A 26,362-nucleotide genomic window follows, 5' to 3' on the forward strand; every position below is an offset into this window, starting at 1 on the left:
CTATTTTTTGTCAAACATCATGATGATTGCTGTAAAGCCGTATAGCATAAGTCAATTTGCATGATACAAAATTAAAAAGGTCTAAAATAATTTATTTTGATATTTTTTATTAAGTTAAAATTGCAATTTATGCGCTTTTTATACGAAAATTTTCAACATTTTCTCTTGCCTGAAGCTTAAATTTTATGTTTATATTTTCAGTTAGAATTAGTTTCATTATGTTATTAACTGTAGATGAAATAAAAATCGAAATAGAGAATATTTTAAATTTAATAAATAGTAAATAAAAATAATAAACAAAAATAAAAATATTAAAAATAAAAGAGATAAGTATAAATTTAACATGTAAAACAACAAATGAAAAAATGCAAAAATCCTTACATTTCAGATAAAAGAAAAAAATTTAATAAAAAATAATAATTTTTTTAAGGGGGTATACTGGTCTAGAAATTTAAAAAAATCGAAATTTTTTCTTATATTTTCAAAGTTTAACTATTCAAGAATATGTGTACAAGAGGATTTTTCAAAATTCAAATTATTTTCGGAGATATAGGCATTTTTCTGACCCGGCATCCAAACTGGTTCGCCCGGAACTAATCGAACAAAAGGCTTTACACGAAACTTTAAACTTTTTAAAGGTTGTCTAAAGTAACAACTTTCAACTTAAGCCCTTTTCGTTTTTAATCTGCATTTAAACTGTTTAAAAAATTAAAATAAAAGATGAAATTATACAAATACTTAATTTTGACAGTTCAGTTTGCATAACAGCTGTATGCTATAGTGGTACGATCTTAAAATTTGTTTAGAGATTGTAGCGTTGCCTTAGGCAATAACTCAAACTAAATTTCGTGAAGATATCTTGCGAAATAATAAGGATTTCCATAACACGACTTCATTTCGATAATTTAGTTTGAATGACACCTATATACTACATATAGTGATCGGATCATAAAAATTTGTGAAGAGATAACGGTACTATCTTGAGGAATAATCCATGTCAAATTTCGTGAAGACATATTGTCAAATAAAAAAGTCTTTCTCACAGGACTTCATTCAGTATGTAGGGAAGCTAACCGCTATAGTCACTCGATCTTAAAAATTAGTGAAGAAATAACGTTTTTAAGATTCATGTCCAATTTCGTGAAAGCATCTTTTCAATCCGAACTGAATTTCGGGAAGACATCATGTCAAATGAAAAAGTTTTCCATACAAGCACTCCATTTTGAACGGTCAGTTTGTATCGCAGCTATAGGATATATTAGTCCGATTCGATGCCTTGTAGAGAAAACAGCACGTCTAAAATCTCACAACGATATATAGACAGACGGATCGACAGGTTTTGATCAGATATATATATATATATATTTTTTATTGGGTGTCCGATGTTTTCTGCTCGGTTTCATATTTGTATTTAACTTCCTTCCTTCTTTGTATTACCCGCTTTACTTTCCTTTACCACCTCACCAACTTTTCAACGCTTTGTAGCTGAATGCGGCTAGCAGTATTTTCTCTTTAAACCCGCTGATTTTCAACGTGGCTTCAAAGCGAATTGCCGCGTACTTCAGGTTTTTCTCAATTTGGCGGAAAATGCCTCATTTAAGTTGCTTCTAAGCGTGTGCATGTAATTGGAAAGGCACACATACACACTTACTTACACACGCCAGCTTTCGCTGAAGGACTTTACATGCAGTTCAGCATTTTTGCGCTTCGAAATGTTGGCTTTCATTCCACTCGCTTTTCATTTACTCCTCTTTATTTTTAGGATTTTTTATTGTTTTTTTTTGCCACTCTTTTATTTTTATTTTGCCTTTATCTGCGTTTTATATGCACACACAAAGTCGGTTTGGCTCACGCTGTTGTTGTTGCTGTTGTATTTTACCCCCTAATGATTAATGCACGAAAATTTTCACGCTCATTACGTTTGCATGGAATGCGCGCACACTCGCACAAATTAAATAACCGAACCGAACGACTGCTGTGTTTTCTTTAGCTTACTTTGCCAGCTGCTTAGCAGGAGATCCATTGTTGCAATACGCGCGACTCATTTGCATTGCTGGCATTGAGAGAGGCAGATAGCTGGCAGAAACTTACCTTTACTGCATAATTTCACACGCTCAACAGTTGACTGAGACACTGTCAGTGAGGCAGTCAATTAGTTTGTCAGTCAGTTTGACAGTTCGTTTGACATTCAGTTTGTCGATCACTTTGACATTCTGTTTGTCGGTCACTTTCACATTCAGTTTGTCAGTCAGTTTGAAATTTAACTTGTCAGCCATTTTGACACACGAGCCATCAGTCATGTAGCCAGAAAACTAGTCAGCCAACCAGTCAGTTGATTAAATATTCAAACTTTGTGGAACTCAACTCTCTCACGATATCATACTCTCGACCTCCCACTGTCAGTTATCATATAAATCAATTTTGTCTTGCTGTCAATTTGCCAATCAACAGTTCGTCAGTTGGTCAACACACCACAAGCACACGAACATACACACACATATACATAAGCACATATATACATATGTATATGTATGTACATATATACTATATATTATTTTCCAACTCTTTATTTTTGCTTTAGTCGCCAAGCCAGCTCATTGCCCCTCGCATTCCTTTCGCCCTCCCTCTTGTTACTTTTCATCGTTATCCTTTTGCTCAGGCTTTTGCAAGTCAAATGATATGCAATGCAATTTTAATGCATTATTTGCTCGCCTCTTGTGCGTAGTTTTCTTTGGCCCTTTTGAGTTGCGCTGCAACAGAATTGTATTAAAATGTTAACTAGGCCATGGCGGTGGTAGTTATAACTTTCACCTGCTCTTTATTTGTTGAAAGGGTTTCTTTTTGCACAGTTACAATTATATATTTCTAGGCATGTAGTTAAGCAAGAAAATACATAATACCATAGTATAAATTTAAGAACAAAAAAATTGTTGAAAAAAAGTATCGATTAAAAAATGTAATAGTATGTATGTAAAGTTTAGATAAGTTAAGTTAAATTATGTTAAGTTAAGTTGAGTTAACTTGAGTTAATTTAAGTGAAGTGAAATGAAGCTATGTTATTATTCTAGCTTGTGTTAAGTTAAGTTGTGTTAAGTTAAGTTAAATTATGTTAAGTAAAGTTGAGTTAGGTTAAGTTAAGTTGAGTTAGGTTAAGTTAAGTTAAGTTAAGTTAAGTTAAGTTAAGTTAAGTTAAGTTAAGTTAAGTTAAGTTAAGTTAAGTTAAGTTAAGTTAAGTTAAGTTAAGTTAAGTTAAGTTAAGTTAAGTTAAGTTAAGTTAAGTTAAATTAAGTTAAGTTAAGTTAAGTTAAGTTAAGTTATGTTAAATTATGTTAAGTTAAGTTGAAGTAAAGTTAAGTTAAGGAAGTGAAGTGAATCTAAGTTAAGCTAAGTTAAGTTTTGCTAAGTTAAGTTTTGCTAATTTAAGTTAAGTTAAATTATATTAAGTTCAGTTGAGTGAAGTGAAGTGAAGTGAAGTGAAGTAAGGAAGTGAAGTGAAGTGAAGTGAAGTTAAGTTAAGTTAAGTTAAGTTAAATTATGTTAAGTTAAGTTGAGTTAATTTGAGTTAAGTTAAGTGAAGTGAAGTGAAGCTAAGTTAAGTTAAGTTGTGTTAAGTTAAGTTAAGTTAAGTTAAGTTAAGTTAAGTTAAGTTAAGTTAAGTTAAGTTAAGTTAAGTTAAGTTAAGTTAAGTTAAGTTAAGTTAAGTTAAGTTAAGTTAAGTTAAGTTAAGTTAAGTTAAGTTAAGTTAAGTTAAGTTAAGTTAAGTTAAGTTAAGTTAAGTTAAGCTAAGTTAAATTATGTTAAGTTAAGTTGAAGTAAAGTTAAGTTAAGGAAGCGAAGTGAAGCTAAGTTAAGTGAAGTGAAGCTAAGTTAAGTGAAGTGAAGTGAAGTAAAGCTAAGTTAAGTTAAGTTAAGTTAAGTTAAAATAAGTAGAGTTCAGTTGAGTTAAGTTAAGATGAGTTAACTACAGCTAACTTAAGTTTTTTTATAGAGGTGTTATCTTGATTTAAATTGGTCAGTTTGCAAGGCAGATATTCTATAGTGTCCTGCTTTAGACGATTTGTTTGGAGATTATACCCTTGACTTGGGAAATTATTCATGCCAAATTTTTTGAACATATCATGTTAATCCATGCCAAATATAGTTTGTCTTATTAAAAAGTTTTCCACACAAGAACTTAGTTTTGAGCGACCAGTTTGTATGGCAACTGTATGTTATATTAGTCAGACAACGGCGATGCCGACAAGTGAGAAGCTTCTGGGAGGGAAAAGAAACTAGAAAAGGGACTAGTATACCCTGTTCAGACTACAAAAAGAAAATGTATGGAAAAGGTTTAATATCGAGTCGTGGGTATTGAATATTTTTAAAAGAGTCCATTAGTGGCTGAAATATTTTCAAGCCTTAGAAATATCATTTAAATATTTGTCATTTCAATCTATATATTACTTTTTGCATTTTTTGACGCAATTTAAATACATTAGTTAGTTCATTAAATATTTCATTTGTTGTTTCCGCATTTTTTAACTAACATATTTCCTTTTTTTTCTTTGATATTTTTTTCTAGTTTTCTATTTTTTTCAAGTTTTCCATTTTTTTAATTAATTTACTTCTTCTGCGGCCTCACTTTCCAGCATTTTTGTTTTAAATTTTCTCAATTAGTTATATTTTTATTTGTTTTTGTTTTTGTTGATTTTTGCTCTTCATTAATCCATTTGACGCGCAAATTAAATTTCACTTCATTAACTACATTATTAACAATCAATCACTCATCATCAAGCTGGCCGATTTTCGCGTTATTTTCAATTGCCAAACATTAACACATCGTTCATCTTATTTGTTTACATTTGCGGTTTTACGCATATTTGAATTTAATTCACTAATTGATGCAATAAATAGACTTGCAATTAAATAAACAGTGTTCGGTGCGTTTCTATGGAATTCACGCGGAAATTTGTTTATTTAAAATATGAGTACTGTTATTTAATGTTTTCAAATACATATCTATAGAAGCAAATATTGTTGGGGTTAGCCACAGAATATCATTATCATTTTTTAAATTAATAGCATCAAGCGCAAAATATAATTTTTTTTACGTAGTAAACCAATTACTATTATAATACTTTTTCTTATCTCGTGACCATCATTTGGTGTTGAATATAATTTTTCGATTTATCTTGAGTGTAATAGTCTGAAATTTAAAATCAAGGTGGATTTAGCGCCATCTATCGGTCTCGTTTAGATTGACTTTTGATTGTTTTCAATTATCAGGGTCACTACCTCATGACATCCTTCGATTTAAGCACTTTTTCTAGAATTCTTCTCAATTTCCGCAATTAGACTTCAACGTACCCTTAAACCGAATATGTCGGCGTGGCTCCGCTGAATCTTCTGCTCTTCTAGCTGTGACCCCAGGTTTCACACGGGTTGGCTACTCCATCTTACACAAGGATTACTCATCTTTCTAGGGTGTGCGGTGAGAACGCGCGAGTAGGTCTTTCATATAATAATTTTTACTGGTCTAGATTAAGCATACCGTCTATTCAAATAGCTACCTAAAAAGTTTCTTTACAGCCAATTCTGTGGAATTTAAGAATATTAAACGGCTTTTATGGCAAAACCACGCTTTTATATTCATTAGACCAAATAAACCACTTTCAATATTCTGTTTTTTTCATTTATTTTTATTTTAATTTTAATTTTAATTTAATTTTAATTTTTTTTTTATTTTTAATTTTAATTTTAATTTAATTTTAATTTTTTTATTTTAATTTTATTTTCAATTTCAATTTAAATTTGAATTTTAATTTTCATTTATTTTTTATTTTTAATTTTTAGTTTTAATTTTAATTTTAATTTTGATATTAATATTAATTGTAGTTTTATTTTAATTTTAATGTCAATTTTAATTTTAATTTTGCCTTTAATTTGAATTTTAGTTTTAATAATTATTGTAATTTTATTTTAATTTCAACTTTAATTTTAATTTTTTAGATTTATTTAATTTATTTATTTTAATTTTAATGTCAATTTTAATTTTAATTTTGCCTTTAATTTGAATTTTAGTTTTAATAATTATTGTAATTTTATTTTAATTTCAACTTTAATTTTAATTTTAATTTATTTTTAATTTTTAGTTTTAATTTTAATTTTTATTTTAATTATAATTTTAGTTTTAAATATAATTTTTGTTTAAATTTAATACTAAATTTAATTTTAATTTTAAATTTAATGGAAACTTTAACTTTTATTCTATTATTTTAATTAATTTTACTTTTAATTTTAGTTTAATTTTTAAATTATTTAAATTTGATGTTTTGTTCTAATATTTTACTCTTAAAATTTCTAGTGAGTTATTGTTCTATAATTTGAATTTAATAGCCGAATCTTGTTTTTATGTAATTTATTGTTGTTGCTATTCTCCTTCGTCTTTGCTTGTTCCTCCTAACTTAAACCCTTAAATCTCACTACCATTTTCCAGCAACTCCCATTTTGACACTTCAACACCTTACGGTTGTTATAACACAGGCAACAAAACCACAATTACAACAATAGCAACAGAATGCTCGTATAACCATCACAAAAATGAATTATGATTGTGGTTGCCTGACACCGGCAAAATCAACGAAAGTGCACACAAACACACACATACGTGAACAAGCGCACATAGCAGCTGACATGCATAGCTTTAATCCCATGAAATGCCACTCGTTGACCTTACTGTGTGCCACAGTGCGTATACGTTACCCACGAAATGCCCACAAAGCAAGTAACGTATACGCAGTGTAGGCCATTGCCAGAGGGGAGTAGTGTTCAAACAGGAATGGAAGTGAGAATTTGTGCTGTATTCATGCAGCGAAAGCGGGAAATGTGTGTCGGCAATGCCACACACTTCTGGCGAAGAGGACAGACCAAAATGTAGTGGAGAAATTAGCGGCGTGTGAAGTGCAAAGAAGACGGATTCGTTAAGGTGAAAGGTGTGCTTGTGCGCTCAAGCTTCTGCGGTTGCTGTGGCTTTTGCGGTTGCAGCTCTTCAATTGTGGCATTGTTCGTATAATAGTTGGTTATAGTTGTTTGGTTGAGTGTTTGTGTGTGTGAATGTGTGTGGTTGACAGGTATTATAGGCGTAGTGGAAAGCGCAAAACGTGCGGCTTTTGATTTTGGTGATTCAATTTAGACAAATATAATATTTTTTAGTAATGTTATTATATTAGATAGTATACAGTACAAATTATTTAGTACTGAGCTTCAAATTGAAAAATCGAAATGCAAGCGAGTTCGGAAATTTTAGCAGTTTAAAAATTTATTCGTCTAAGAAATGTATTTTTTATGCTATTTTAAACATTTCATTTTATTTAATATTTTTTTTTTAAATTCCATATAAAAATTTTATTTAATTTAATATTTTTCTTTCCTTTTTTATTTGTTTTATGTATAAACATCGATATTACTTACCTTCGGCACGCCTCCCGCTCTTATATCACTAACTTGACACAATTCTATGACGTCACCTTCCTGAACAGGTATGTGGAATTTGTATGAAAGAGATTTTAGGAAAACAATTTTTATTTTAAAAATTTATATAATTTTATATAAACTTATTAAATTTTTAACTAAGTTTTAATTTTAGTTTAAATTATTATTATCATTTTTTTAATATAATTTTTTTTCTCAACTTAAATTTTTTTTTCCACAATTTTAACTATTAGCTTAAAAAAAAAATAAATAAATATATGCATATAATAAAAAGAGAACTCATTTCTAAATATATGACCTTAAAAAATATAAATATTAAAAATTTAAATTTTGTTTTCAAAAGTTATAAATTTATTTAAAGTTTTTAATGTTCTTATCATTTTTCTAAAAATTATTACTTCAAAAAGAAAAAAATGGAATAAATGTTTTTTCTGTACAAGTAAAAATAATTTTTTTATGTGCATAGACATATTTAAAATTGAATTAATAAGTTTTAAATTTTATTAAGGTTTTTATCATATTTCTAAAAGTTATTTCTTAAAAAAAATAAATAAATTTTTTTTCCATAAAAGTAAAAATATTGTTCTGTTTAAGTGCACAAACATTTATAAAATGGAAAAACTTACTTTATTTATATTTTTATTTTCAAGAAAATGTTTTTAAAATTTTTAATTTTTCTAAAATATTACTTTTAATTCAAAACAAAATTTCTTAAACTTAATTTTTTGATTTTGGTTTAATTTAATTTCTTATCTAAAATATTCTTAGGTTTTTGAAATGAAAAGATTTAAAATTTTTATTTTATATTGCTTTTCATAGGGTGTGTTTTTTCATTATATTTATTTTTTATGTCTTAATAAAATACTTTAAAGTATTGTATTAAAATTGCTTGTTATTATTCATAAGATTATTTTTTATTCGAAGTAATTCAAAAATAATTTTGAACTAGTTTTTTAATTATTTTTGTTTGTTTTTCTTAAAGCTGTTAATTTTATTTTGTTTAAAAATCTCGCATATATATTTAAGTTGTTGCTATTATTAATTTTGTGTATTTATGTAAAATTTTTTTTTGTTATATGAAGAATTTAATTCCTAATTTTTTTAATCTTACAATTTTTGAAATTAGCAAAATAATTTTCCATTGTCTACTCACCCTGCCATCGCTTTTCCAATACAAAAAGAATCCGTATTCGTCCACTTTGAACATTGCGTCCTTCTCAAAATCATTCTCCTTTGTTTCCTTCTCATTCTCAAACCAACGATCGAACACGCAGCCGGTGGTCAATTCCTCCGGCACCGGAATGATCCAATCGAATTCGTACTTTTTCGTCATTTTGAATGGCCGACGACTTTTTGCTCAACTAACAGTAATTAATAAGCGTGTAATATTCTTTTCTAAATATTTATTTACAACTAAAATTTGCCGTTATATGTTTGTTTTTCAAAAGCCAAAAGTCTTTTTGGCTTAAACTTTGCAAGAGGAATCAAGTTCCTGCTTGACTTTTGCGACTAGATTATCATTTTCGTCTTTGTGACTCTTCTTTTGAGATATTTTGAAGATTTGCAGGCAAATATTTACATTTTCGGTACATCTGGTTATATATTTGAGATTGCGAAATTCGATTTGCTGAGAGTGATGTGATTCTTGTTGTCGTTAGCGTCAAGTTTTTAACGGTTTTTTGTATATATGGAATGATTGAGATCTTTAGTTAAAATCTGCAAATAGAGAGAGCGGAGTAATAATTAGTTAATTACTTTACGATCGAATCGCACGAAGAATGAGGATTATCTATTGAACATTGTAAAAAAGTCAGAAAGAAATGTCATTAAATTCTTTAATCCACATTTGTGTTCAAATACTTCTAGCAAAAGCTTCATAAACCCGACGAGAATTGCAACATACATGCACATCACGAATGAAATGCTTTGCGATTTCACTATTTCATGTCTTTAATATTTTATTAAATAAAAAAGTCCCTATCCATTTAAGCTCTCTTTATCTGTTGAGTAGTCTGGTCTTTACACAAGGCTACACAAACAATATGGAATTCCATGCAGTAGCTTTAATAAACCAATTAATTCGATTATGCTGTCGATGGCGACTGTCAGTCAGCTATCAAATTTTTTTGTTACGTTTTCTATGTTGTTTCGCAGCGCAGTGCCTTTGCTTTGTTTACTTCATCTGCCGATTCGCTTCTGCTACCCATTTGTTTTTTGCTTTTAGCCTACTTTTAGGTGTCTAGGCTTTTGATTGGCTTTATCTCCCGTAGATTGATAGCTTAGGCACTTCTACTTGAGTGCTTATGAAAGAAGTGTGGCTGTAGGCGCCTAAAAGTATGCACTACAATGCCTCATGCTCATCTGTATGAATTATCTCTTTTCCGATCGCGTGTATGGGTCATTAACTTTTAAGCGCACAGTCACATTGATAAAAGAAAATAAATTATTTTCGTTGGTGCGAGCAGGTGGATTTGTTGCAGCACATATTGTTTCGATTACTCTGGTTGATTTATGGTTTTTAGTGAATTTGTTGAGGTGTGTGGAATTTTTCTTCCAAAAATAATGATAAATTGGCATTTAATAACAATGAGAGAGTATTAAATTCGAATTATTTAGTAGTGATGCCTTAAATATTTGAAATTCACTACGCCTAAAGGTATGCTACGTATATTTAGAAAATAATAAATTGACAATTTCTAAACGAAATTAATATTTTGTATTCAGGATACTTTAATTTCCCTTACATTTTAAAAATTTTTTATTTGTCGACAGCATGCGCTAAAAAGTATGCTTTGTATTGAGTTAATATTGAGTGCTCCTCCTTCGTTTTTTTCCACATTTTCTTTTTTTTTGTATGTTGAATATTACTCAAATCATAAAATATTTTTTGAAATCAAAAATCAAGCATGTCCACAAGCCTCTGAATGTCACACGGGTAGTTGCTTGAATCCTAAAGGTATGCTATAAAATTGTTAATGTTAAAAGCTCTTTAATTTTCCGAAGATTTTCTTTTCTTCTGTACGTTGAATATTACTCAAAACGTAAAAATACTTTTTTGAGTCAAATTCAAGCATGTCCACAAGCCTCTAAAAATAGCTAGAGTAGTTACTTGAATCCTAAGGGTATGCTATAAAAGTGACAACATTAAGAATGCAGTAGAGAAATTAATAATTTTTGTTCAAGATATTTCAAATTCTTTTAAAACTACACAATTTTTGTATTTGATGACAGTGTGCGCTAAGAAGTATGCTTTTTCATAGAGACAAACTTGTTGTTTCACCGATTTATAAAAATTTCATTTCTTGTTTTATAATAAATATATTAAAATATTATAAATACACTTCCGGCTCAAAGTTAAGTATACATACCAGCCTCTAAAAGTATGCAATAGAGGATAGTAGCTGCTTGAATCCTAAGGGTATGCTATACAAGTTTTTATAAAATCTAAAATGTTGAGCATTTTCAAATTATATTATTATTTTTGTTATTCCCGCTTTTTTGGTTTCTTTGTTTGACAGTGTGTGACCGAAAGTATGCTACTTTATCGCGTTGAACTTGCTGTTTGCAATTCTCTAAAATTAAAAATTTTTCGGTAAACCAAATAATATTAAAATCGCAAAAATACACTTGAGCATCGTTTTGACTTTTGTTGACAGTGTGCGCTCTAAAGTATGCTATCTTATAGAGTTAAACTCGTTCTTCCTCCTAAAAATCGTATTTCCTTTGTAAACCAAATAATACTAAAATCACAAAAACCCACTTGTACATCGATGTCAAGTTTGTGTGCTAGCATCTAAAAGTATCTAACACTAGATAGTAGCTCCTTAAATCCCATATGCATGCAAAGCCAGCGAAGAATCTGGTGCCACCACTTAAGTGCACATGCAAGCAACTGCTGTAAAGTAAAGCAGAATGAAAGAAGTGCGTGAAAAATAAAAAAATATTTCGTTGAAAAATTTTGCTGAAGATGCCACTCGAATGCGCCTGAAAGCTAACTAAATTTTTTCTCTCCTTACACATATGTAATTCCCCCTGCATAATTTTGGCGATTGTATGAATATTGGCATTATGTATACTTACAGACATATATACATGTGTATGCTGCAACAACATTCATTTCACCAATTTCGAGTGGTATGTATTGGTCAGTGAAAGCAGCTCGACGCAATTGAAGCGCTCGAGTGTAAACGACAAACACATTCTTCCCACTTGTGTCACTTGTCATCAATAATGTTTGTTGTTTCTATGACAACAGCTATTTTCTGTTGCTCTTGTTACATATTAACTGAATATATTCTCGCAGCGCGCAAAAATAGTATATATGTACATATGAATGGGCATACAGTTATAGAAAAATAAATGTTATTCTATTTTTCTTTTTCTTTTTGCTTTACTTGTATTTTCTGCGCAGTTTTCTTAATCCCGTTTATTTTCCAGCTGTCTACTTCTATTTTTCTGCTGTTGATTTTATTTAGCTATTTTATTTATGTTTGCTTTACTGGTGCAAAAGCAAGTTGTGTGCCGCGTGTAGTCTACTTTTAGTTGCTTGCGATAAAAGCACGGGAACAAAGGAGTAAAACAAGACGTGGCGTGCAATTAAAGCGGTTAGTTACAAAATCGAAAGTATAGAGAAAAGGGAATTTTTTTTACATTAATATTGCATACTTTCAGGAGTAAGACGACGGCAAGGGGTTTTTGTTTATATTTGATTAGATACAAATACTTTAAAATGTAGATTTTATACTTTTTTATGATATTTACATACAAATAATTTAAAATGTATGATTTTATACTTTTTTATGATTTTAAAAAAAAATTTTAGTACTCTTTAGTACAAATCTTTTACTACAGTTTTAACTTGTGTACAACCTCCTTAGTGAAATTGTGGAAAACGGCGTTTAATTCGAATGTTTATTTTTTAACAATTATTTAAAAAAATTGAGTACTAAATTTTAGTCTTAAGTATTTTTTTAGTATTATTGTTATTTTTATTGTTTAGTTTTTTTTTACAATTATTTAAAATTTAGTACTATATTTTAGTATTTAGTATTTTTTTTAGTACATACATTTTAGTACTATTTTTAGGTTGTGTGAGACTTGCAGTTTTTTAAAATTATTTAAAAATTTTAGTGCTAAAGTTTAATACTCTTTACTGCATAGTTTTTAGTACTATTTTTTGGTTGTGTGAGACTTGCAGTTTTTTTAAATTGTTTAAAAAAAATTAGTACCCTTTAGTACATAACTTTTTGTACCATTTTAGTTATTTTTTTCGAAAACATTGAAAACAGCGCGCGTCATTTCAACCGCTGAATGTACCAAAAAGTTTACATTGAAGAAAGCATCATCATTGTCTTAACTTGTTAATTTTTGGTACTAAATTTTCAATAGTTTTTATTTTATGTTAATACTAAAAAAGTTAAGATTAAAAAAATGTTTAAAAACATGAGTAATTGCTTTCTTATCATTTTTGCCATAAAAAATTTAGTACTAAATTTTAGTACATAATTTGTTACTACTATAGACTACATGTGTTGTAGCTCTTGACTGAGAATTTTGTGGTTATTTTGGAACCCCTGAAAGTTCCTAATATTACTACACAATCAAAAACATCGACATTATCCTATCTTCAAAATTTTTAGTACTCAATTTTCCTATAATTTTTAACACATTGAAGAGTTTAACTTTAGCATTAAATATAAATATTATTGCTTTATTATGGTCATGGATTTCAGCTTTAAAAATAGTTAGTACTAAATTCTTGTACATTTTAGTACATATTTTTTGTAACTACTTTAAGCTCAAGTCGGTACATCTCTTTACTGAGACTTTCGGTAGTATTTTGGAACCCCTGAAGGGAACTTCAATGCTTTTAGTACTATTTTTTTTAAGGTTTTAATACATTGTACAGATAAAAATTAGTGCTAAATATAAATATTATTGCTTTATATGATTTTCAGCACAAATTATATTTAGTACTAAATTTTAGCATTTTTTAGTACTTCTAAGGCTTATGTAGCTGTGGTTTACTGAATAAATAGAGTAATTTAGAACCCTTAAGGCACAAAATCCTTTACATTTTGGAATCCATTAATCCTAATTTCAAAACTTTTAGTACTAATTTATCTAACAAATTTTAATGCCTTAAAAAGTATAGCTGTTGTATTAAATATAAGTATGATTGCTTTAATTATAAAAAAAAAAATTGTTTTCCGCATAAAAAATATTTAGTACTAAATTTTAGTACAGTTTTTGTACTTCTAAGTCATATGTTGTTGTGGTTAACGGAGTAACCAGAGTAATTTGTAACCCTTAAAGCACAAAATCTTTTACATTTTGGAATCCATTATCTAAATCCAAATTCAAAATTTGAGTACTAATTTTTCTAAACAATTTTAATTTCTTAAAAAGTATAGCTGTTGTACCAAATATAAACATAATTGCTTTATTAATAAAAAATTTTCGTTTTCCGCATAAAAAATATTTAGTACCAAATTTTAGTACACTTTTGTATATATTTTTTAGTATTGCTTTAGATGAAGCTTTATGCTGAGAATTCCCTGATTTGCACAACTTAAGGTGTCTTTTATTTAAAATTTTTAGTACATATTTTTCCAAAATTTTTAAAATTTGTCCTGATGAAAATAAACTATAGCTTTGTTATGAATTTCCGCATAAACCATAATTAATACTAAATTTTAGTACACTTTAGTACTATTTTAGATGGAAGTTGCATATTGAGAATACCGAAATTAATTTGCATAATAATTCCGTCTTGTTCGGGTGCTGTTTTAGTACATCTAAAGTAACATTTTTTTAGTACTATTTAGTACTAAATTAAAACCACAATTAATTGTTAAATTTAATTAAATTTCAATTTCAAAAATATTAAAATTTAAGTCAAACTTTGTACTTCATATACATACATATACATATGTATGTACCTATATCAGCTGCCCTCCCATATTTTCCATTTAACAAATAGAGTCGTTTCTCTGCTATGACTCACGCCGACCTTCCGAATTTGAATTGCTTTATGACCCGCATAAAATTTCATTCAATCATCTTCAGTCATCTCATGCTCTTATCATTTCGCTTTGTATGTGTCACAGCGAGTGAATGCGTGTGTGGGCATTATCATAATTTTTGTAAATCAAATGGTCGAGGTCAACGCAAGCAAATAAATTCATACTTATATACATATGTATATGTATATTGTATATAATAGAGGTGATATCTATTTAGAAGTGATATCTATTTCAATAATTCAAATACAATGGGAGTTGAAAGTAATACACAAATGCAATAAGAAGAAGAAAAAAAATATACATACATACATATATGATGTATGATTTTCAATGGTTTAATCTACACGCGTCTAATCAACGAACAATGCACGACCAGCGTCTGACAGTTAGTCATTCACGGACAATTCAATCAAATATATAACTGTTAGGCAAAAATTATAACGTAATCGTTCGTATTTTTTTATGTATTTAATTATATGTACATATATAGAAATCCTTTATACATATATACTTATAGGCAATGCTTGAGAGGAACATTTTCATGCTTTACATTAAAGTATGTTTAAAAAGTGATTTTTAATTCTAAATTTAACTGAAAGCTAAGAAAATGCGTCTGTTGATATAATAAAAAAATCCTAGTATTATTTTAGTACACAACTGTTAAGATTAAAACACATCGGCGTTAAATTCTTGATATATTTTTTAGTACTAAATTTTAGTATGCCACTTTTATGTATAAGTTGCGCTCCATACCTAAAATTAAAATTCATTGATGATAAAGTTATAATATAAATTTTAGTACTAAACTGTTTTAGTACACTACTTATATAAATTATGTTCATATCTCCAAAGTTTTAACTCAACGATGTTTAAATAATAATAGTATAATTTTTAGTACTAAATTTTAGTACTATTTTAGTACATTTTTCTTAAGTTTCGATCCATGAGTCGATGATAAAATAATAATATAATTTTTAGTACTATTTTAGTACAAAATTTTCTAGTATAAGTTACATTCTGTACCTAAAATTAAAATTCATTGTTGTTGCATTCTGTACCAAAATTAAAATTCATTGATGATAAAAGTATAATATAATTTTTAGTACTAAACTTTAGTATTATTTTAGTACACTTTTTATATAAATCGTGTTCACATCTCTTAAGTTTTAACTCATCGATAATAAAATATTAATACAATTGTAGTACTATTTTAGTACACTAATTATATTTATTAAGTCTTAACTAAACGATGATAAAATAATATCATGATTTTTAGTACTAAATTTTAGAACTGCTTTAATATACTATTTAGTACACTTACTAAATTATGTTCATGTGCCTTAAGTTTTAACTCATCGATGATAATAAAATTTAATTTTTTTACCAAATTTTAGTAGTTAGTTTTAGTACTATTTGTACGATAATGAAAGGCATTAGCACAAAATTTAGTACAAATTTAGTACAGTATGATATATAAACTGTTTTCAACTCATCAGAAATAGTTTAATACTAGATCTGGTATGAAATGCAATACGAAAATACTAATAATAAAAATTTAGTACTAAAAAACTTAGTAATTTCGCACATTTTTTATTCATTGCAATTATGTTCAATTCTGGTACTAAATTCTAGTAGTTTTTGGTACACCATTTATTATTCGAAATTTTGTTAATTTCAGGCTTCTAGTACTAATTTTTAGGTACTAGTACTTAAATCGATACGAAGTTTTATGCCAGTTATAATTCCCAAACTACCAATTCCATATCTAAAGAGACATTGGAATAAAGTGTTCTATTTAAATATTATTTTTATATTTTAGTACGCAAAAAATATATTGCTTAAAGTTTACACCTACAATTTTAGTACTAATTTTCTTACTCAATATTTTAAATTTTCATATTTTCGTTTAGAGAAAAAGGTTTGTCGCTTGGTACTGTGGTAAAGTATGGTGTTAAGTACTAATGTGCATCATTATTATTTTTTTTGGTTTAAATAAAGTTTACAGCTCCTAGTACTAAATTATTTGATCTAAAAAAAATTGTACAAAAAAATTTAGTACTTTGTTATAAGCTAAAAAATTTTAAAAAAAGTAGTACTATTTTAAAGGTGCAAAAAATGTAGTACTGTGTTACAAACACTCACAATTAAAAAAAAATTTTACTATTTTATAGGTACATATTTTGAAGAGTTTAGCACTAATTTTCTTACTAACGTTTTATTTTACTTTTGAGAAAGTTTTCAGTGTCCAATGCTAAATTATTAGTACTCAAATCGTAATCCGATAATTTTTACTAACGTTTTATTTTATTTTCGAAAAAATGTCCGATGTCTAATACAAAATTTTTTGTACTAAAATTTTGATTCGACAACTTTAGTACTGTTTTAGTACATACTTTGCTTATTTCCATTATGTTTTTCGCGCTTAATTTTATGTTTTTCCACAGTTTACTCTATTTAAGTAATAAATTTTAAATAAATTTTTTAGTACTAAACTAATTTTGAGTAATTATACGTGCATACTTTTTCTGTCTCCATTAAGCTTTTTGCGTCTAATTTCTTATTTTTGCACAATTTTCTGTATTTAAGAACTTAATTTTGTACACATTTGTTTAGTACTAATTTTTAGTTTTAATTTTTACTTGGTACTTATTTCTTTCTGAAAGTATTATTTTTTAAATGGAAAACCGAAAAAATTAATGTGTATTACATTACTCAGCGTACTCAGCATAATTTTACTCTTTTTTAGTACTAAATTCTATATCAATTTATTTAGCACTAAATTTCACTTTTTTGCTATTTTCTTTATAGAACCCCCCAATTAGAAAATAAAATAATTTTAGTATTACCATTTTTAAATACCTTTCGGATTGAAACTTTTAGTACTAAATTTGATATGATATAAAATTATTGCATTATTTTCTAATATGTAGGTCCTCCGTAGTTTTTCATATTGGTCGTAAATTTTGAAAGAATTTTTTTCTATTAAATTAAAGTTACATTGTTTTGTATAGAAAATATTTAGCACTAAATTATTCATTTTTGACTTTTAGTACTTATTTTTTAGTAATAATATTTTAGCACTAACAAGGTCTATTAAATTTAAAATATTTTCATTTGCATTGAAAATATTTAGTACTAAATTTGCATTTTCAAATTTTAGTACTTATTTTTAGTACTGATATATTAGATACTAATATTTTAGCACTAAGTTTTTGTACTAAAATATTCGTTTTAGTAAATTTTTGCTCTGAAAATCAAAGCTTTTAGTACTTTCCTATTATTTATACAAAATTTGAGCATACTTTTTTTCAATTCTTTTAATATCAACCCTTTTCAATGATTTCTAGTTTATTTTTTATTCTCTCATTGCCTCGATACATGCAACATAATGTATATGGTTCAAAATTGCTTCAAATCTGTTTACACCTTTTTCTATTGCCTACATTTTGGCGTTTTTGCAAATAAATTGCTATTTAGCGCTTTGATCGTTACTAAATATATTCTAAAAAAACTAGTTTTCACAAATTTCGGGTCGAAATTTGTTGACGCTATGTTGTTTTCCAGCTCCTTGGGGGCTTATCCACGCCGCCACTTGTTAGCCGATTAACACATTCACGTGCTTTCGCATTGACGCTATATAAACGTTGAAAGTTGTAGGGCCAGCGCGTGGGCGACAGTAGAAGGAAGAATTGTAGGCGTTGCCACATATGTATGTGCCTCGGTCGGTTGGCTGTTTGATTGCTGTTTACATAAGTTGTTGCGTATGTTGGGGCATTATAATACCACAGTATTCACTACAACGAATACACGTTAGACACCTGTTGTTGGCTTAAACACGCTCGAGCGTATATTTTTACTGTTATTGTTGGCTCAATTCTGTTTTTGTTTAACGCACGGTGTGCCATATTCTTAAAATGCCATCAGCGCAATTTGCCACTGCTGGATTAATCAATTAAATACGCATTCGTTTCAGCCGTCGTCGCACCGTTCGGCCGGCCTATGTTGGTCATATTCGGGCCGTTGTTTGTTGTGCGGCCTTAAATGCGCGCGTATGAGTTAAGCTCACGTGAGGGAGACTTTTGTTCGGTGGCATTGTTTGCGTAATATCATTGTTGCATTGTACAAAAGCTTATAAGTTGCATATTATTAGGCTTTACGTATTACAAGCGCTGACAAAACAATGCACAAATAATATATGACACTTTTATTTTTTATGCGAATCCTGAATATTTTAATCTGTTTTGGTTGGGTTTAAAATTGGCTCATGGTTGAATGGCTTTTGGCGGCTTTGGGGGAAAAGTGAAGTATACTTTTAAGCGCGCAGTTTTGAAATTGTGCATGAAGGCATAAAATATTATAGCCTTCATTAAACTTTAAGTGGAATTTAAAAATAATAAATGCTTTTGAATAAAATTTCAATAAATTAACGAAAAATTTCAATAATTTAACAAAAATCAAAGCATACTTTTAGTTGTGTATTATATTAAAATAAATTTTTAGCTATGGTAAGTAAAATAACTAGTTGTGAGCTTAAGCGTTAGTGAGAAAAATGCTAAGAATATAATTTTTAGTCGTAGTTATATATTTTCGAGTTTTTAACAAACAATTGTATACTTTTAGGCGGTTTTATACAGTGTTGTGGCTTTAAAGCAGTAATATGGAAAATTTCAGTTCAAAGTTACTTATTTAAATGCAAAACTAAATATGTGTTTATAATAAAACAGAAATTAAATTTAGTCACTTATGAAAGCACAGTTATAGGGGCCAATGTTTTGAGGGTGAAATAATAAGGCACATTATAATTCAAGATTTACTGCCTCTTACTATAAATAAAAAAATAGTTATAAATATTAATGATTATTTGAGTAATAAACTTTAATACATACTTTAATTATGGGAAGCATACTTTTAGGAGCAAATGTGTTATGCGAAAAAGAATAAGAATCCGAATTTTACAGTGTATATAAATACTAAATTAATAATTTATCAAACTTTTACAAGAAATTGCAAGTTATTTTTTATGCACACTTTTAGGCGCATTTAAAAATTTTAATTGATTTAAATAATTAAATGGGCGCGCATATATTTTTATTTCAATAAAAAAATTAATGTTTCATCTTAAAAAACTAAATTATAAAAAGTACATATTCTTTAACAAATTTTTAGGCGATTATAATATTTTATATTTGTATCTTTACTATTTTAACGCTTTTAAATACTTCTTTCATAGTTTTAAAGTTTAAAATATTTTCACTTTTTGTTGTTTTTTTTTAACAGAGTTCCGGCTGAAAAATCTAGTCGACTTTTAGGCGTAATTTATTATTTTTGCTCCTATTTAATCTCCTCAGTTTTTAAATGCATGCAGTTTAGGGTTGCAATAGAAATTATAAATTCTATAGCATGGAAATATCAGTGTTATGATTTGTTTAGCATACTTTTAGGCGGAAGCATTAATGTTAAAAATTGCATCATTGTTTATTTTTAACATTTCGCGTACATTTTGCTTTAAACATTCATATTTTCTCACTTCAAGTACTTAAAGCATACAATCAGGCGCTTTGCACATTACATATTTATGCCACTGTAAGCAATCTCCAGTTGTGTGGTTGTCAAAACTTTTTAATTTCCACTTTTCTTATACTCCACCGCTTGGCTGCCTCACGTTTGCCGCCTACAACAGCTCAACTAGTCGTTTGCATTTCACTTTAGTCGCAGCAAGTTTTAATGAACTGCATACTTTTAGGCTCGCTGCCTGTGCAAACACATTTCGTGAAACTTTTTTTTTTTATTATAAATACTTTTTTTTCGCAAGCTTTGCATATTTTACAACAGCCGCTTACAATTTATTAACCAGTTCGTGTGTTGCGTTCTTCATTTACTGCCTGTTGCTTCGACTTGCTCGGTTTTTTTTTAACTTTGCTGCGCTGCTCGTATCACTTTTCACTTTTGCGGTGTGCGCGTACAAGATTGACATTCAGCTGAAGTTGCCACGGCAAATTATATCCTCACCGGTTTGATTAGCTTTTACATAAGTTTTATTAAACTTCTGCCGTTGGCATGCGTGGGTAGGTGGGCAGGTGACGATTTTGGTGGAAAAACTATGAACTTTGCATATTGTTCCGAGCGCTTGCTGTTGGCATGCCAGATTTGTATGTCACTTTTGAAGTTTGTTTGATTTTACGATGACGATTTCTAGGAAATTTATAATCAAATTCATCGAAGCTGTATAGCAAGTGGGAAATATTGAGGGTAGTACATTTGATTAAAACTAGATGATGGTGGTAAGGGACTGAAAAATTTTTAGAATTTGTCAAACTGTGATGAGCTCGTTCGTTATGAATTTTTCAGTATTAGAGTGACTTTGTTGTCATCAAAGAAATTAGATAACTAGTCGGAGTTATTTAATATTCCATAAGCTTCATAATATTTTTTTACAGGGTTGCCACTTAATGCTAATTGTTATATAAAGTTTGAATTTATTGAAATGTTTATGGGTAAAAAATCTGGTATCTTTTAGCATATTTAGAGTTAAACACTGAACGGTTGTGTTTTTAGTAGCGTTGCCAATTAAATATAAATAAGTAATATTTAGTTTTGAATTGAATTAATTTTAGAATTAAATAAAACTAATTTTTGTTTGCCAAAAAATTAATATATTTATTTCTATAATTTTGTTTTTTAAAGAATAGAGTTGCCAATATATCGGAATGTAATTTTTTTGTGAAGGGTTGCCAACGTGTGAAATAACAATTAAAATAATATTAACGAGCCGTAATCAGTAAGTAAAGCGAGTGGAAATCAGAAAAATATATAAGATTTTTCTTAGTTCACAAGTTTACGAATAGAGTTGCCAATATTTGGCAATAGAATTACCTACTTTTTTACAGCCAGTGTTTATACTTTTATAGCCATCTTATTCATATGCCAAACTATTATAAAATGTATGGAGTACATACATATGAATGTAGTATACAGCATATTTTGTCAAAAACTTTTTCTACAAGATTGCCACATAATTATAATTAATTGCATGATTACCATTATGTGAAAACGAATTTCATATATCCTAATATAATAAGCATTAAGTAACGAACATTACTTCATTATTTATTATTTAATTTTGTATCATAATTTTATGGTAGAGTTGCCACCTGTATTAAATTCAAAACAATTTTATTTAATTTATTGAAAATAAGCAATGACATTGACCAGTATTTTTTGTCAAAAAACAATGATTATACTGAGAAGGGTTGCCACCTGTTCTTAATTTAAATTTTTAAGTAACATTATTCAATTTAATTTTTTTATTAAAATATGAAGTTTTTAATATGGCAAAAAGCTTTGCTCATAAGAAAGCTAATGGCAAAAAGCTTTGCTCAAATTAAAAAAAAAACAAAACATCCATTGTCATTAACTGTGGTGCGTCTTTGCCACAGTTGCCATCTTAAATTTATTAAATTTTTATTAACCAACTCTTACAAAAAGTTTAAATGAAATATGATACAAGTAATTGATGAATAGATTAAACAAGGTTTGCCAAACAGTAATATTATATTTTGAATAGTCCCTTCTTAAAAATTAAAAATATTTAATTGCATATGAGGGTTGCCATCTATTTTATTATTATTTAATTTTTATTTTTTACATTTTTTGCTTCGTACTATTTTCATTTACTTAGTTCAATTTTCCATAAATTTACAATTATTTTCTATAAATTTTTACCTCAGCCAGAACTAACGGCTTAATCAAAGCTCATAAATCCCGTTAACTTTTCAATGCTCTCACGCGTGACATATTCAAATTTGCGTGCTCAATTGAAATGCTGACAATTGCAGAAACGTCAAAGTTAAAAATAACAAAGGAAAACAACAGTTATGGCTCTAGCGTTCTCCTTGTGGCAGCCCTTTGGCACTCATATTTTCCATGCTTTCAACCATTCCGCTTCACGCTTTGAACCAATAATTTACACGCACGAACTATTTCATTATTCGTCGGCAATTCAACGCCTGAGAAATTCTCCGGCAAAAATTTAAGCGCAGGCAGGCAGGCAGTCAGGCACCTAGCATACTTTAAGGCGACTAGCAGCGCTCAAGTGCGTGTGACCCAGACGCGCACAAACAATTGTTACGCTCGACGTATTCGGTCGTCAGTTTGTCTCGCCCGACCCGATGCACACACACACATATACACGAAAAAGTGTCTTTGGCAATTTATTTCTAGAAGCACGAATGAAAATGGATTTGGAGTGCGGAAATTTGCCGCATTTTAGGCACAGTGCCAGTCACACGCAAGCCACTGTGTAGCTCGAGTGCTGAACATAACGGGGCCAAGCAACAACTGCCTACTCATGCCGCACACAATTTAAGAGCTTTTAAGTTGTTTGCTCTTAACAGGTAGTTGCATAGTATCAGGCGCATATACATGTACGTCAAATGTGACAGCTGTTTATGCTTGCGCCTGTTGTCGCAACACGCAAATCGCATCCATTTAATGTCAAAATTTATGCGTGTACAACTTGAGTGCGTAATTTATGGCCACGCATGTTTAGGGGATACACGAGAAGGTGCTAGAGTTTTAGGGGCTGCGGCGTGGTTTCTGCAGAATTTTAAGTTGGGATTAGGGTTCTTCTAAATACGTATATGTATGTGCGCTCTTTAAGCTTCCAGTTAATAAAATCGTTGCTATCACTGCTGTCATGGAATGTGAAAAGTGAAATGTGAGACAGTGCATAGGTACTTTTGTGGTTTGATATTTTTGCAGGAGATTTTAAAATGTGGAATGTGAACAAAAATATAAATTTTCGTTGCTGTACATAGCATACATACATATGTAATATACATATATATGTGCATATATGTAACTACATACAAAAAAATGCATACTTTTAGGCGCAAATTTACTTTCGGGCACTTTTAACGACTTAATAACTTTTCGTAAATGTCAAACTGTTGTGAAATTATGAGAAAATATGTATATTTACCTGCGAAGTGACGTGCAGCAATGTTTTTTGTTTTTTTTTAATATTTTTTGCTTTCTTTTGGTAAAAAAAAAATTTTTGTTTTATTAAATTTAAAGAAACTTTTTAAAATATGAAATTTAATTATTGATTTGGATAAACATACGACAAGGAGATACATATGCTGCCCAATTTTTAATAATTATTGCATACTTTTGGGTAAACGAATTTTGAATAATTTTGTTTTTAAGTTTATTACTTAAAAATCATTTTATATAGTATATATACATTAGATATTTATAAAACCGCAATTTTTTTTAAATATTTAATATTAAATTAAAAAGAAAAGATTTTTGAAAAATTTTGATTATTTTAATAAATTTTTTTAAGTTTATTATTTATAAAACTTTCTGTTCAAATTATATTTGCATTAAATATTTTGGGCATATAATCGCAAATTTTTCTTTAATGGTTTATAATTTAGTTTCTAAAAATATTATCTGAATTTAATTTTTAAAAATATTTTTTTTTTTATTTTGGAAAAAAAAGTCGAAAATGTTTCACATATTTTTTTTAAACAAATTTTTATACTCTAATTGTATAAAATTATACTCTGCTATAGATGCAATATCTATTTATTAGATATGTACTTACATATATACATGTGTATATCGTTCACTTTTTAAGTATCTTAGCATACTTTTCGCTGCTTTTCGTTAAAAAAAAGTTGCAAAAATTACGGAAAAGTTAAGTATAACTTTTTTAGACAAAAAAAATGCAATACAGCCATATTAAAAAAAAATTGCATACATTCAGGCGCAATATTCATTAAGCCGCAGCTTATATATTTTTTCAAAGGTTTTAACATGTAAACGCAACCTTTTTCGAAAAAATATTTATGTATTACTTTCAAATCATTTGTAACTCCATAATTCTGAAGCATAAAAACTTTTCAAAAGAGCTTAGCATACTTTTCGGTGCTAAAAAAATTTGTATAAACAAATTTGAGTTTGCAGGATATAAGAATAAGCAAATAATATGAAGACATTCATATGTACCTATGGATATAACATGAATATGTTGCCTACATTTTGGCGCCAGTGCGAGAAAAGCAAATCTTGCGCAGGCTTAGGTACTACAAGCGTATTTACCCACTCTAAATTCAAAAACGAAAAGCAAATGTTTCAATATTTTTTACTGCATAACAAATTGAAATTACATCACATACTTTCGGGCACACCAAATACTTCCTAAAGCAGCGCCTCCCAAACCATTAAAATATATTAATTTATATACAATCAAGCTGTTGTGCCATTGACAGATGCTTTGTGCAGATAATGCCAACTTCACTGACACATTGTATGTATGTGGCATGTACGCCTAAAAATATGCCAACGACAAAAGCATAAGTAACATACCCGCAGCTGCTTTAATCTTATGCGAAAGTGAATATACATACATACATGAGTAACGGAAAATCGAAGTCACAACAAATTAATGAATTTTACTTGCTGTCATGCACACTCACTCATACCCACAGTGGAACTGCAAGCGCCTACACATATGCTACAAATGTGGCAGCACTCAGCAGGCGTTGCTTTGAAAGTAACTTTGTGCGGCTTTATGCTTTTGTTAGCAAACGACAAACGATTAGGATGACATTTTGAAACCATATTACAAAGTTACCGCCTACACGGTTGCATATACATACATACATATAAGATATTTTCGCATATATTTGTCATACCATAATGTTGGCAGAAAAGTTCGCTTAACTTTCTAGCGCAACTGTGTCAGGCGCTCTGCTGCTCAGCGCTATTTTCGTCATAACTGATTGAGATTTTCCTATTTTTTCACTTTTTGTTCCGTAGCATAATTTCTTTTCCGCTTCATGTGGTTTAGCACTTTAAAATTTCCATATGGCTGCACTTAGGCGCTCTCGCCTAACTCCTGCCTTGCCATCACTCAGCGACTGCCTTACTGACGAAGCACTACTGGATTTCATTCATGGTCTCACTGATAGCTTGACTCTGGTGCTGCTGTACTCTGTACCCGTCAACTTTTCAGCCGTCAACAGAATCCTAAAAGTCTACTAAATATTCTACATATAATGGCATATGAGGAAAGCTCTGACATTTGCGCTAACATGCATATCATTTGCATAAAGAAAAGTGCTAACGAGTGTATGTCAGCCTTAAAGTATACTAAGTACTTTTGTATGTGTGCGAGTTAAGCAGCTAAAAGAATAGCGTTGTAGCTCTTTAAATTATATGACATCGGTAGGCGCTAAGCTGATAAGAAATTGTATTTATTTACATGCATAAAGTAGAGACTAGTGAATGTTTTAAAGCTCATCTGCACAGAGAAATATGAATTTTGACCTCATTAAGCTCATATTTTGTGTTTCAGCTTATATAGCATACCTTTAGGTGCTCACTAATTAATTCTAAAGTAGCAGAAATGTGTTGATTGCGTCTTTATGACATCTTAGACAAGAATAAAAAAAAAGGAATTTACAAAAAATTAGAAAAGATATTACATAACTCCACGCTAATTGCATACTTTTAGGCATATACTGTAATGATAAAAATATTTGCTGTGTTTCCGACATACTTCTACAGAACGCTGCCAATTGAATTATACCAACATTGTTGTTGTAAAATTTGTTTTTGTAAATTTTGTATCTCGAACTCAACTATATGTATAATAAAACAACTAAAAAATACAAAAATATTGCAAAAGCGCCGTCTTTGTTCGTTTCGTGACAATAAAAGTATGCTTTCAGGCGTTTACACTCATAACTATTGTAAAATTTGCTTTGGTGCCGAAAAGAAACTAAACAATAATAGTAAGTTCAAATAAAACAAGAAATTTTGCTTTCTTTGTTTACATTTTTGCTGCAATAGTTTCT

General features: G+C 29.0%; 1 protein-coding gene across 3 annotated transcripts in view; it reads right to left on the reverse strand.

Annotated features, from left to right (window-relative positions):
• LOC120773739 (1-phosphatidylinositol 4,5-bisphosphate phosphodiesterase) overlaps positions 1-26,362 on the reverse strand; it is a 150,477-nt gene that overhangs the window by 32,247 nt on the left and 91,868 nt on the right. For all 3 annotated transcript variants that reach the window (XM_040102798.1, XM_040102797.1, XM_040102799.1), the window contains exons 5-6: positions 8,624-9,186; positions 7,450-7,509 (exon numbers count right to left, since the gene is read on the reverse strand). In XM_040102798.1, the coding sequence (XP_039958732.1) occupies positions 7,450-7,509; positions 8,624-8,803 (240 nt within the window). In that variant the 5' untranslated portion in view covers positions 8,804-9,186. The remainder of the gene's footprint in view (positions 1-7,449; positions 7,510-8,623; positions 9,187-26,362) is intronic.

Source organism: Bactrocera tryoni, chromosome 4 (assembly GCF_016617805.1).
Source record: "Bactrocera tryoni isolate S06 chromosome 4, CSIRO_BtryS06_freeze2, whole genome shotgun sequence".
Taxonomy (NCBI): domain Eukaryota; kingdom Metazoa; phylum Arthropoda; class Insecta; order Diptera; family Tephritidae; genus Bactrocera; species Bactrocera tryoni.